Raw genomic sequence first — 14425 nt, forward strand, 5'->3', positions numbered from 1 at the left:
ATGCATAATTTCTTTGTATAAGGAATGAGGTATTGTACTTGCACTAGCACACATGTCACACAAGCCATGATAACAACGATCTCCTATTTTGACAGAAATAACAGGCATGCCTACAACAGGTCTATGTTTATTTTTAGTATCTGGTCTAGCAATTCTAGCAGTTTCATCACAGAAGTAAATAACATGCCCATCAATATTATCAACCAAGAGATCTTTAACCATAGCAATATTAGGTTCAACTTTAATTTGCTCAGGAGGTTTGGGTGTCCTAATATTACTTTTGTTGACCACAGTTGAAGCTTTAGTATGATCCTTTATTCTAACAGGGAAAGGTGGTTTCTCAATGTAAGCAGTAGGAACAATAGGATCATTATAAGTGATAGTCTTTTCTTCAACTTTAATAGGTTCAACTACTTTTACTTAAATGGGAGGATGATATTTAAACCACTTCTCCTTAGGGAGATCAACATGAGTAGCAAATGATTCACAGAAAGAAGCTACTATCTCAGAGTCAAGTCCATATTTGGTGCTAAATTCACGGAAAACATCAGTATCCATAAAAGATTTAACACAATCAAACTTAGGTGTCATACCTGACTCCTTACCTTCGTCGAGATCGCAATCTTTAGAGTTGCGTTTAATTCTTTCCAATAAATCCCATTTGAATTCAATAGTCTTCATCATAAAAGAACCAGTACAAGAAGTATCGAGCATGGAGCGATTGTTGTCAGAAAGCCGAGCATAATTTTTTTGAATAATTATTTCTCTTGAGAGCTCATGATTGGGACATGAATATAACATTGACTTAAGCCTCCCCCAAGCTTGAGCGATGCTTTCTCCTTCGCGAGGCCAAAAATTATATATATAATTACGATCACGATGAACAAGATTCATAGGATAAAACTTCTGATGAAATTCCAATTTCAATCGTTTGTAGTTCCATGATCCCATATCATCACATAGCCTATACCATGTCAATGCCTCTCCCTTCAAAGATAAAGGGAAGACCTTCTTCTTGATAACTTCCTCGGGCATACCTGCAAGCTTAAATAATCCACAAACTTCATCCACATAGATTAGGTGCAAATCGGGATGCAATGTTCCATCTCCTGTAAAGGGATTAGCTAGCAGTTTCTCTATCATACCCGAAGGAATTTCAAAGTAAACATTTTCAGTAGGTTCAGTAGGTTGAGGAGCAACTCTTTGCTTTACTGGACGGGGTGAATATACCCCGAACAAGCCCCTCAAAAGATTACTTTCCATAGTAACAAGTGACAGTAAATTTCAGCACACTATATAAAATTTTCCTTACCAAATTCCACTTACCAAAGGCGCTTCACTCCCCGGCAACGGCGCCAAAAAAGAGTCTTGATGACCCACAAGTGTAGGGGATCTATCATAGTCCTTTCGATAAGTAAGAGTGTCGAACCCAACGAGGAGCAGAAGGAAATGAGAAGCGGTTTTCAGTAAGGTTTTCTCTGCAAGCACTGAAATTATCGGTAACAGATAGTTTTGTGATAAGATAATTCGTAACGGGTAACAAGCAATAAAAGTAAATACAGTGCAGCAAGGTGGACCAATCCTTTTTGTAGCAAAGGACAAGCCTAGACAAATTCTTATATGAAGGAAAACGCTCCCGAGGACACATGGGAATTATCGTCAAGCTAGGTTTCATCATGCTCATATGATTCGCGTTCGTTACTTTGATAATCTGATATGTGGGTGGACCGGTGCTTGGGTGCTGCCCTTCCTTGGACAAGCATCCCACTTATGATTAACTACTCTCGCAAGCATCCGCAACTACGAAAGAAGAATTAAGGTAAACCTAACCATAGCATGAAACATATGGATCCAAATCAGCCCCTTACGAAGCAATGCATAAACTAGGGTTTAAGCTTCTGTCACTCTAGCAACCCATCATCTACTTATTACTTCCCAATGCCTTCCCCTAGGCCCAAATAATGGTGAAGTGTCATGTAGTCGACGTTCACATAACACCACTAGAGGAAAGACAACATACATCTTATCAAAATATCGAACGAATACCAAATCCACATGACTACTAATAGCAAGACTTCTCCCATGTCCTCAGGAACAAACGTAACTACTCACACATTATATTCATGTTCATAATCAGAGGGGTATTAATATGCATTAAGGATCTGAATATATGATCTTCCACCGAAATAAAACCAACTAGCATCAACTACAAGGAGTAATCAACACTACTAGCAACCCACAGGTACCAATCTGAGGCTTTGGGACAAAGATTGGATACAAGAGATGAACTAGGGTTTGAGAGGAGATGGTGCTGGTGAAGATGTTGATGGAGATTGACCCCCTCCCGCTGAGAGGATCGATGGTGATGACGATGGCGATGATTTCCCCCTCCCGGAGGGATGTTCCCCCGGCAGAACAGCTCCGTCGGAGCCCTAGATTGGTTCCGCCAAGGTTCCGCCTCGTGGCGGCGGTGTTTCTTCTCGAAAGCTTCCTTCTGATTTTTTCCAGGGTGAAAGACACCATATAGCCAAAGATGGGAACCGGAGGCCTGACAGGGGGCCCACGAGGCAGGGGGCGCGCCCCCACCCTCGTGGATGGTGGGTGGCCTCCTCTGGTGCTTTCTTCGCTCAGTATTTTTTATAAATTCCAAAAATAACTTACGTGGAGTTTCAGGACTTTTGGAGTTGTGCAGAATAGGTCTCTAATATTTGCTCCTTTTCCAGCCCAGAATTCCAGCTGCCGGCATTCTCCCTCTTCGTGTAAACCTTGTAAAATAAGAGAGAAAAGGCATAAGTATTGTGACATAATGTGTAATAATAGCCCATAATGCAATAAATATCGATATAAAAGCATGATGCAAAATGGACGTATCATGGAACAAAACCCTACATCCCACTCTAGTTTTTTCTAGCATGACCAATAATAGAAGAAAAGTAGTTGAAATCAAATCAGGGATGCAATCCACTGATCAAGGTAGTCTATATTCTTTGATTTCGTTCTACGCTTAAGCAGGAGAAGATCTTGTTTCAATCTATATCTCCAAGAGATTAGTCTTGGGACTTCATTCTAGAAAATATTTTCATTCCTTTGCATCCAAATGGTCCTACATCCCACAATTACAATGTCCCAACAACTTTCTTGGGAAGAGCTTGATGCAAAAGCACCACTTCATCAAAGAAAGAAATGCCTCAGTGTGTGTTTGGGGGCAATAGACTCCCAGTAAGATTGAGCAAAGGTACAGTCCCAGAGGAGATGCAAGGTAGATTCTTCCAACAGTGCAAAATTGCCTCCTCCTTGTAAACTATAATTAATTTCAAGTGAGCTTTCCACCAAAACGAACCATCATTTCTTCCATGGGGTGGTGCATTCCCACATCAGACGGACCAAAGGCATGTCTTCTTTGTTATAGAATTTGTCTAGGCTCTTCATAAGCAGAGCTTTACTTTGGGAAGCAATTTCTAAAACTCCTAGAGCTGGGCCAATATCGTCGGAGCCAAATTTCCTCCATCAACAAAGCCTTAGGTATTTGTTGACCTAATCTACTGCATCCACAGGTAGAGCAAAGCAGCAAATGAAATAAGCAGGAAGGAAAGAAAAGACAGACTTGATTAGTTGTAGTCTTCCATCATATGAAAGAAGAGTGGAGCAACCGGCAATTAATCTTTCAATTCTCTGCATCATGTCATTATTTTGAGCTTATTAATTCTGAGGAGGAGATCCATATAGTGTGCGCAAAAAAAGGAGGAGACCCATATAGGTGAAAGGGAAGGATCCTAGCTGACATCCCAATTTGGATTTATAGTAGGATGTAGTACACCGTGCAATGATTTTCAATTTGGATTTACGTCTTCTGCTTTTGTATTCTACACAACCAAATTAATCCTATTTAAGCTTGTGAAAGAATAGTGTAAAAAGATAGACAAAATTGATCAGTGCTCGAGAATACCAGTACATAGTTATTTCTCTATGATGACGTCATTCTACTTTTTTCATGGTTATACTGATTATATGTACGCATAGTTGTTATCACCAAATGATGTCTTCTTTTGTGCTTAATTATGTATTTATTTTTCTTTCAAATTAATGGCATAGAAGCTAGCAATGGACGACATATGTAATGGGACACCATGGTGCCTAAGGCTCCATGCTTCATGGTCGTCGGGTCAAGTCTAGATCATGCTATTGTAATGGTATCAAAATTGTTGGGTCAACCCATTAGCATATGTTGATTTATATAAAGAGATTAAAGTTGCTAATTAATGCATGATCGTGGTTCAGGCATGGCATATATTAATGAAAATAAATTTCTCTTCTTGTATGGATGTTATACACCCCTATGTAGCTACACATTCTATCTAGGGCATTCTGTTTTTTGTCAAGATCTATGTTGTCTTTAGATAGTAATTTCTCTTTTTTGTTTCTTTCAAACAAGAGAACATTTGACCTTGACTTTTTTAGGTCAACGCCATACAAGTACTACCTCCATCTGGGTTTATTAGTCTTCATCGTATTTTGGGTCAAACTTTGGCCACATATTTGACTAGCAAAATATTAATGCATATCACTCAAAATACCAGGGTGACAAAATGTGTAGTACCACTCTAGGAATAAAATGTTTCTGATTTTAATGCAAAATAAAAAATTTGAATGAGTTTTTTGTATCATTTTTTATATTTCCGTACATAAAAAGACAAAAAGAAATCTACACATGCTAGTCCTGATGTTGACCTGCAAAGTTTCAGGTTTAAATGTTTTCTTATTTGGGAGAAACCAAAAAAAAGTTTGTACGTGTGAATGTTGATGGAAAAATGGATGACCTAGATAAAAGGTAAAGCTACATGGCAGTGCAGTTACAACTTTTCCTTTTCTTTAACTCCATGTTTTTTCTTAGGAAATTGCCATCATGATGATTTTATTTCATGCGTAAATAAGGACACATCATTTGCTAACACATCAACCAAAAAACGGAAGGCTTGATCCGTCAAACAATAGTTTGTTTGCCCTTCGTCCTGTGTTAATAGAGGTGGACATTTGGTGAATACGATTGGATGGCCGGCCTCAAAATCTGTGTTCGGACACCAGTTCAGACCGATCAACGGATAAATAATATGTCCATTTTAGAGGTTCGCTTTTGAGATGCCCTAACATCACAAGCATCCTGAAAAAATCATCAACATGCTAATTAATTGCACACATAATTAAACTAATTATTAATTATATTAATGACTTAGGTTTTAAATTGATTCGACGCTCTGTTTTTAAATTGTTCTCACATTAGTAGTGAAACAATGAGGTACCAATTCTCCTTTAAGGCTGGCCATAGTGGGGGTAACATAACCGGTATCATGAACTTGGGCCTAGCAAACATACTTATGTGGCAGACATTTAAAGAAAAGAGAGAGGGTTAGAGTAACATAATAAATACCGTATCATGTTAAATGCTATGCTACTTTGTGTCATGCATAGCAATAAATATGATCATGTATGATACTCCCTCCGTTCCTAAATATAAGTCTTTTAGAGATTCCACTAAATGGACTACATACGGAGCAAAATGAATGAATCTAAACTTAAAATGCATCTATATACATTCGTATGTGGTTCATAGTGAAATCTCTAAAAAGACTTATATTTAAGAACGGAGGGAGTACTACACTATGACATTATGCACTATGGAGATAGTATCATACACCCCACTAAGAAGTAGCCTAATACTGTATAGATAGATTGGGACCCTCCGCAGTAACACACCGTGCAGTAGAGTCGTACTATCGCCGCTAATGCGGGTCCGACCCCACGTGTCATCGGTGCTGTAGCACCATACAGTACTGTAGCGGCGGGATCGGTCGTTCCATTGAGAGAGATTGACGGGGATCTGTGTACGCAGGCATGTGAGGCTAGTAGTAAATCTCGTCCGTAGCATTTAATTAGTTCATCTAACGCCGCCAATTAAATTCCTGATCCGTCCGGTACCATTCGGCCTTCAGGCCCCGCACCGTTGCGGTGCTCCTCCAGTCCTCCTCTCCGCCTCTCCCAAATCCAACCGAGATAGAAAAAAGAAGAAGCGGAGGCAGGAGAGAGGCCGCGAATGCCGAGGTGATTCCTCTCGGAGGCTCGCGCGCATTTGCCACCGGAGATCCCCCCTTGCCTGTCCACGCCGCACCACTTCCCCCGTCTCCGGCGGCGAACATCGTCTGGGCAACTGTTCGTCGCGGCGGCGGCGGCGATTTCTTTCGGGGGTGTTTCTTGGGTGGCTGGCCGAGCCATTGCTCCGGCTACCGTGGTGCCGCGAGGAAGCCCCGCGTCCGGTTAAGGAGCGAATCTGCTTTGGTGCTACGCCCCGGTGGTCTTCAGATCTGAGGTGAGTGGTATTTATTAAAAACTTGTTTCTTTCTGAAATTTCTGTTCGCAGCAACTTACAGTCACTCTTTGTGAAAATTAATACTATTCTCCAATAATGTACTACTCCATTTTAAGATCGATCTATACCTACACACACACACACATCCAACAGAGAACAACTGCAATTGATAAGCTGACAAGCCACATTCAGAAGGCCAGTCTGCAACTGCACACACGCCTAGTTTAATCTCGTTCGGGTTGTGATTTTCTCTGGCGCATTAGTTTATTTCCTCAGAGAATGCCACTTTCTCGGAAAGAGGCTTTCTGGTGCTGCACCTAGAAAGGCATATCCAGTATTGAGTTCAGCACTTTTATCCCTTTTTGGCTTTTTGCTTTACTTACGTACGGTTCATACTGTTGTTTTTAGTGCCCCTTGCCTACAATATAGCATCACAATGTGCTTGTAGTCGTCGCTAGGTAGTCTACGAACCTGGATGTATTTTTTACTTCTAGTGTTTTTTGTACTACCTTGACAGATGATGAATAGATCGGAAGTTTTCTCCGCAAAAATAAATAAATATAGCATCACAATGCTACAGTTTGTATATGTCTTTTGGAGTTGAGTTGTTAGCATGTCACAGTTCGTGTACTGGTTTTAATGGATTCCTTTACGCAAAAAATAGCTCTTCATATGTACAGATCTACTTTGCATGCAGTACATAGCCTATGTTTCCGACGCCTTACTGTGCTTTCTCACCATGCTCCAAGCGCAGAGTTATGCCGTTGTGTTTCTGTAGTAGCTAGTCTGAGTTCTGACATGGCATTGTGGAGCAATGGAAAGCTCAGAGATAGATGAGGAGTAGATTTCCTAATTAAGTAAGCTGATAATATCGATTTCACAGTGACGGCAAGTTTACTGGCTTGCTAGTCACATTTAGAATTTGTTTGATGCAGAAAAATCAAAGACTTCGAGTGCCACTATGTGTTAATTTTATCTCTCCATCTTATGTGCATTCTTTAAATCTTTGTTCCATGTATATCTGCAGGCACAAAGCACTTGACTTGAGACGAATATCAGAACCTCTCTTAGTTGATTCTCCATATAGTCACTCTTCAAGATGGAACAAATTTCGGTGAGTTACTTCCTTCTGTTCATTAAAATCCTCTTGAAACTGAATGATTTCATAGTTATAACTTGTGATCAACAACCAAAATTCTGAAGCACTGTTTTTTTTTCCCTTTTTCTTTTCTTGAAATTGTCTATAGCTTGGGCATCGATATAAGGAGTGCAGGCCACAAAGGACTAGCAGCTGTCCAGCTAAACTACTTGTTGGGAAGGATGTACTGAAAGAATTGGAGGAAAGACGGTCATCCCCCAGTGTGGTCGCAAAACTGATGGGAATTGACGTATTGCCACCTACTTACGTAGCCCATAAAAGACATCAACAATTCAAGGATGTCTTTGAAGTGTCGGAGGAGCTACCGGAGACTTTCACAAAAGAGATGTCGTATCATTGCCCTAAAGGTCTGCCAAGCTTGAAGAGGAGTGCAATGAAATTGAAAAAGCTTATGCCGTCAAAGTCTCCCTATTGTGATGGAACATTTGATAATGACGTGGAGTACAACAATGGCTTGGATCGCTTGAACCCACTTGAAATAGACAATCCTTTGTTTGAGAAGTGCCCCCGCGATGTGAATTATTCCCCAAATAATCAACATGAGAAAGATATCACAGGCACTTTCAGGAAGTACCCAGTGGGTTTAGCTAATTCCTCACTTAAAGATATAAAAGATCTGCCGAGAGGGAATTACGGAGATTTCAACAACATTGTCGTTCTGGAGCCTGGCTTGGGAAACAGCCATGATCCAGAGAACTCTTTTTCCATGTCGTTGCTCTCTCATGACAATTGCAATTCCAGGAGAAATAGGAAGAAGAAGTTGGCTGAGTCTGTTGTAATGAGCAATGAGAGAGTTTCACAACATCTTTCAGATACTGTTAATGTGGCTAGAATAAAAAGAGAAAGATACTTGACTAGTGATGCCATCAATTCTCTGTCAAAAGGAGAGGAGCCATCATTTGATCAATTCAACATCATAGATATGAATAGCACCGGATCATTTCAGATGTATTCTGGAGGTGACATTAACTCCAGGCAAAACAACAAGCCATCATCAAGTAGCTTACCTGGGAAATCCTTTCGGAAGTATGATGAAGGTGATGTCGGATCGAGAACTCTTGCACAGATGTTTGCTTTATCTGATTCAGAGAGGGTAAAGAAAAATTTGAACCCGCATGCTCAGATTCAACACAGTAAACTTGACCAGGGCAAAGGCCACAACAGGGAAGGATGCTTTATAGTTTTACCAAAGCATGGATCTCCACTGTCTCTTCACACCTCATTGGACAGGAGTTCTTCCTGCGAAGGGTCTCCTAACAGTGAAATTTTCCCAGATCCTTCAGTTAGTTACAACAACGGCAAGGTTACCTTTGATTCTTTTCTGGCCAAACGAAGGCTCAAGCAAATTGCCAGCGGGAGGCAAAATAACTTAAGGAATGCTTCTGTGGTAAAAAGTCTTGCCTTGGAGCAGCGGAGACCTGCTTCTCCTTCTCTTGATGATTTCAGGTGTCATTCATGGCGTCCATCTGATAATGTTTCAACTTCTGACTGCATAAATGAGAGAGTATTGTTCGCGACAGATGAGGGCTTAATCCACGAGCCTGCTGAAACTGTGCCTTCTGCGTTTCAATTGCAATTATCTAGGAAACAGAAGGTCTGAACTTTGTGCGCCATGAATTTAGCAAAGTAAAACAAAACATAATATTCTTGCATGTTGCATACTTTCTGTTGTTTCAACGAATCAAGAATAAAATAGCGAAAAAGTTCTCTACTATTAACAATTTAACATAGAAGCATGAACAATCCAATTCCTCTGCAATAATAAGTGTTCAACTGCTGCTTTGAATCATACTCCTATTTCATAATTTTCTTATTATCATGAGGATGTGTTTCTTCCGTCATTAAAAAAAAATCAAGTGTTTTCTGACAAGATAAAAGAACTCTGTGAACTCAATTCACTCACTCAGAATCATTGTAATGAGACTGTTTCAGTTATTGATCCTGAATTATATGCAATTCATGATATTTTTTCTTTAACATTAATATGTTTTCTAAGTTCTATTTTTTCATGATATCAGATGTGCATTGTTCCACTATAGTAGAGTACTTGTTGTTATGTCATATTTAAACTTCATCATTTTCCCCACTAACTATGTAGACTCTAATGCAACTTTCATCATTTTAGATTGTTAAATCTTTTCATTCTGATACCATGAAGCCTAAGTTTATGGTGCACAGCTCTTCAAGTCGTTTCCCTATCTTTTTTAGGTTTCAGCAACGCCTTTGCAGTGTCATGACTATGAATCCATATCTATTTCTAATCATGATGATCTGGCAAAGTCTCGTAAAGGATTGGAAGAGTTTGAGCAGCCGAGCCCAGTGTCCATTCTACAGCCCCCAACTGATGAAGACAGTTGCTGTTCTGGATTCTTCAAGAATGACTTGCAAGACATGCCCAGTAAGACAACAATATAGCTAGAAGGCTGTACTGCATAGACTAGGGCTTGTGTCTTTTTGTAGTACATTGCCAGCTCTACTAAACTGCGAAGTTAATACAAACAATCATTAAATTAAGCTATATACTTACGACATAGCATCTGATAAACATTATTGCTAACTCACACATTGCAACATGATGTTCAAACAAAGAATTTAGGTGTATAGTTAAGTTGAGTTTTAAATCACTTCTTTTAGTATGCCAAAAATGTTGTGAGGAGTGCAGCTATTTACGAGAATTGCACAAAAGATTTGTTTACAGAATTTTTGCATCATGCATTCATTAACTGGAACTTCTTTATTAACCTCAGGTGTGGAGACACAAATGGACCATCGTCGATTCCGAGATGAACCTGAAGTCTCCTCCATGTCATGTGATGATGGCAATGATTCTTCTTACAAATCTTTGGAAGCATTTCAGGTTGAGGAGGACAGGGACTTCTCATATCTCCTTGATATTCTTATAAGCTCTGGTATGATAGTTTCAACTGACTGGCAGCTCTTGTGCAAGTCATGGCACTCATCTAGTTTCCCTGTTGGTCCCCAAGTCTTTGAGAGGCTTGAGAGCAAGTACGCCAAAATGACTTCATGGCCAAAGCCAAAGAGGAGACTTATGTTTGATCTTGCAAATTCTGTTCTCTCCGATGTCCTTGCACCTTGCACCAATATACACCCATGGGTGAGTTCTACTAGACAGTGCAGGCCTATCTGGGGCCCTGAAGGGCCTGTTGAGAAGGTTTGGCAAATGATGGTTAGGCAGCAGGAGGAGCTGGCGATAGGGCATCCTGATGACAAGGTTCTGGATCCAAACTGGCTGCAAGCTGATGATGACATATATGCGGTGGGCAACCAGATAGCCGTCATGTTACATGCTGACCTCTTGGAAGAAGTCATATTGGAATTCCTCTCACTCTCAGGGTCGGCCGCTGCATGTATGTAGATCAAATTGACGAAACTCAGTCTATCGCAAGAACATCGCAAGAAAGTACAGTGACAAGTCTGAGTTAGTTTTTCCATGAACAATCTTCAAGCGTATATGCTGTTCTAAGCGTTAATGTTTGTTGCCTTCGAAGAAGTGCACAGATGTAAGGCTTGTTGATACAGACGCAACAGTTTTTTTAGTCTATGATATAATTATTATGTCACTTGATACTGGACAATTTCTGCCCATGAGGAATTTAAAGTAGAATTCTTTACCGAGCTCTCTGATTTTTGTAACAATATAGATTGCCCATATATGGGAGGGGATTTCAATATTCCAAGACATGCTGGTGAAGAAAACAAGGCTGAGTTTTTTTATGAACAATCTTTCAGCGTATATGCTGTAATCAAGCGGTGCTGTTGCCTTTGAAGTGCACAGGCGTAAGGCTTGTTGATACAGACGCAACATTTTTTCGGGTCTGATATACTAGTAATATGCCACTAGATACTGGACAATTTTCTTCTTTGAAACAGTAACGAACATGTGCTGGGGTGGGATTGATGGTAGAAATTTGATCATTCCGCTTTGAGATTTGTTTTGTTTTACCGGTGAAAACAGTAGGAGATGCTCCCACTATTGTATACTCGCTCCGTCCGGAATTACTTGTCGCGGAAATGGATGTATCTAAACGTATTTTTAGTTCTAGATACATTTTTATGACAAATAATTCAGGATGATGGGAATATTAAATTAGCAGAGTATTTACATGTCCCGTGCAAAAAAAGAAGAAAAGTATTTACATATCCTCAAAGAGGTACAGGAGGCTAACAGGAAACTATAAAAGGTAGTTAAGCCTACAAAGAAGAGATGAAATTGCCAACAAATTCAGCAAGCTCTGGTTTTACTCTAAGAGCATCTACAACCGGGCTTTGCAAATCCGGCCCCTCAAACGTCCGCGGACGCGATCGGGCGTGTCCGCAGACAGTGACCGGTCACGCCTTAAATTAGCCATTTTGCATCCGTCTCTCTTATATTTCATCCCCTAGATCCACACAAAGCATGCAAAAGAAATCTTACGTACTACCCTAGCTACTCTTGAGATGTCCACGACGACGGTGCTGGATGCCGGTTGGACGGGCGGGTAGGAGGGCTCCGGCTCATCCTCCTCCTGCTCGACCTCATCCATGTAGGCGAGCATCTCCGCCTCCTTCGCGGCTTGCTGCACCTCCATCTCCTGCCGACGACGGCGTCTGGCCTTCGCAGCCGACTCCGACCGGAGGGAATCGAGGATGGCATGTTGCTCCGCCCGTAGATCCACGTCGCCAGCGTCCCCCACATCCTCCTCCTTCGGCTCCTCCTCCTCCTCCGGATCCACTGCATCCGGAGGTAGCCCCGCGGCGTTCCGGGCTTTGCACCTAGCCCGGATCTGCTCAAGGAGCTCGAGTCGGTGCTCCGGCGTCAGAAATGGCTCGCTCCTCACCCGGCGGCGTGGGGACATGGCTACTAGGCGGACGGGTGGAGTGGAAAGTAGCGGCGGCGGCGGACAAGAGGAGGGAGATGTGGATGGATGGTAGGGTTTCGGTGCCGCCGGCCGACTTAAATAGCCAGGCTAGGCGTTACACGGCCCGCCGGAGCTGCGAGCTTTGGACCGCCGGATTTCAGGGCGTTTCCGGCTGGGACCCCTTCGTCAGTCTGATGTGGCGGGCGTGCCCAGCACCCCCATATCCGCCCCATATTTGGGCTGGATATGAGGGGTGCCGGTCAGCCCAGACGTTTGAGGCGTTCATCTGGGTCAAAAAATCGTGACCAGTCAGTGACCGGGCGGCCCGCCTGGGCGTTTGAGGAGGGTTTGAGGTGCCCGGCTATAGATGCTCTAAGCTTGAGGATGTCTTGGTCAGCAGTAGGCATTCTCCTGCAATCTGGCAGAGATGGTTGTAAACGTCGATGGAAGCGTTGAACCCTTTGCTCGGGCCGCATCTATATTTATAACATATGTGCCGTGGCTTACAAGAGATCGATGAGGAGATCGATCGTGATCGTTACAGGAGATTGGGGAAGTTACAACAGAAGAAGAGATAGAAATATACAAGGTTTAAACACCTCTCCTACCTCTATACAATATCATCTAACACCCCCCTCAATCTAAACCTCAAGAAACTTTCGCAAGGTTAAGATTGTACTTGAACTCATCCAACCTCCTCATAGTAAGGGGTTTTGTGAAGCCATCAGCAAGTTGATCTCCAGTAGGTATAAACCGAATATCAAGTAGCTTTCGAGCTACCCTTTCTCTGACAAAGTGGAAATCAACCTCAATATGCTTGGTACGTGCATGAAAAACAGGATTAGCTGGAAGATAGGTTGCACCAATATTATCACACCATAATCTAGCAGCTTGTGGAGCCTTGATTCCAAGTTCATAGAGCAATGTTTGTATCCACATTACTTCTGCTGTAGCATTTGCCAAAGCTTTATATCCAGCCTCTGTACTTGACCTTGAGATAGTAGACTGTTTTCTTGCACTCCATGATACAAGATTAGTTCCCAGAAACACAGCAAAACCACCTGTAGATCTTCTATCATCAGCACACCCTGCCCAGTCTGCATCAGAGTAGGCAGTAACAAGTAGAGATGGAGACTTGGTAATCTGAAGTCCAAGTCCTTCAGAAAATTGTAGATACCTTAAAATCCTCTTGACTGCAGTCCAGTGAGTTGTTCTAGGCGCATGTAAATACTGACATACCTTATTCACAAAGTAAGAAATATCAGGACGTGTAAGAGTCAGATATTGCAAAGCACCCACAACACTTCTGTAATTAGTTGCATCCTCTGGTCCAAGTGCTTCTCCACTCTCAATTGTAAGTTTTTCAGAAGTTGAGATTGGTGTACTCACAGGTTTACAATTGTGCAGGCCTACTCTCCTGAGTATATCAGTAGTATATTTTTCCTGTGTAAGAAGTATACCATCCTTGATCTGCTTCACTTCTATGCCAAGAAAATAGTGAAGATCTCCCAAGTCTTTGAGAGCAAACTCTAACTTTAGATCTTTAAGCAAACAAGTGGTAGCATCTGAACTTGAACTTGCAACAATTATACCATCAACATAAACCAGCACAAATATAGTAATATTGTCTTTATGATAAAAGAACAATGAGGTATCTGCTTTGGATGATGTGAACCTAAGTTGTTGTAACTGCATACTCAACCTTGAGTACCAGGCTCTAGGGGCCTGTTTAAAACCATATAAAGTTTTATCCAACTTACAAACATGATGAGGTGTGCTTTGGTTTTCATATCCAGGTGGCTGCCGCATGAACACTTCTTCCTCAAGAACACCATGAAGAAACGCGTTCTGAACATCTAGCTGCCGTAAACTCCCACCTCTAGAAATAGCAATAGACAATACAAGTCGAATAATAGCTACCTTAACAACAGGACTAAATGTATCTTCATAATCAATACCAAATCTCTGCTTAAAACCTTTGGCAACTAATCTAGCCTTGTATCTGTCTATGCTTCCATCAGGTTTCCTTTTTATCTTATATACCCA

General features: G+C 41.5%; 1 protein-coding gene across 1 annotated transcript; it reads left to right on the forward strand.

Moving 5' to 3' along the window:
• Window positions 1-5951: 5951 nt before the first annotated feature.
• On the forward strand, window positions 5952-11156 carry LOC109741798 (uncharacterized). Its single transcript, XM_020300889.4, has 5 exons — window positions 5952-6361; window positions 7389-7475; window positions 7609-9114; window positions 9729-9918; window positions 10268-11156. Exons 2-5 carry the CDS (start codon window positions 7461-7463, stop codon window positions 10894-10896), a joined length of 2340 nt encoding a protein of 779 aa, XP_020156478.1. The 5' UTR covers window positions 5952-6361; window positions 7389-7460; the 3' UTR covers window positions 10897-11156.
• Window positions 11157-14425: the final 3269 nt, after the last annotated feature.

This window comes from Aegilops tauschii, chromosome 4, assembly GCF_002575655.3.
Source record: "Aegilops tauschii subsp. strangulata cultivar AL8/78 chromosome 4, Aet v6.0, whole genome shotgun sequence".
NCBI lineage: Eukaryota > Viridiplantae > Streptophyta > Magnoliopsida > Poales > Poaceae > Aegilops > Aegilops tauschii.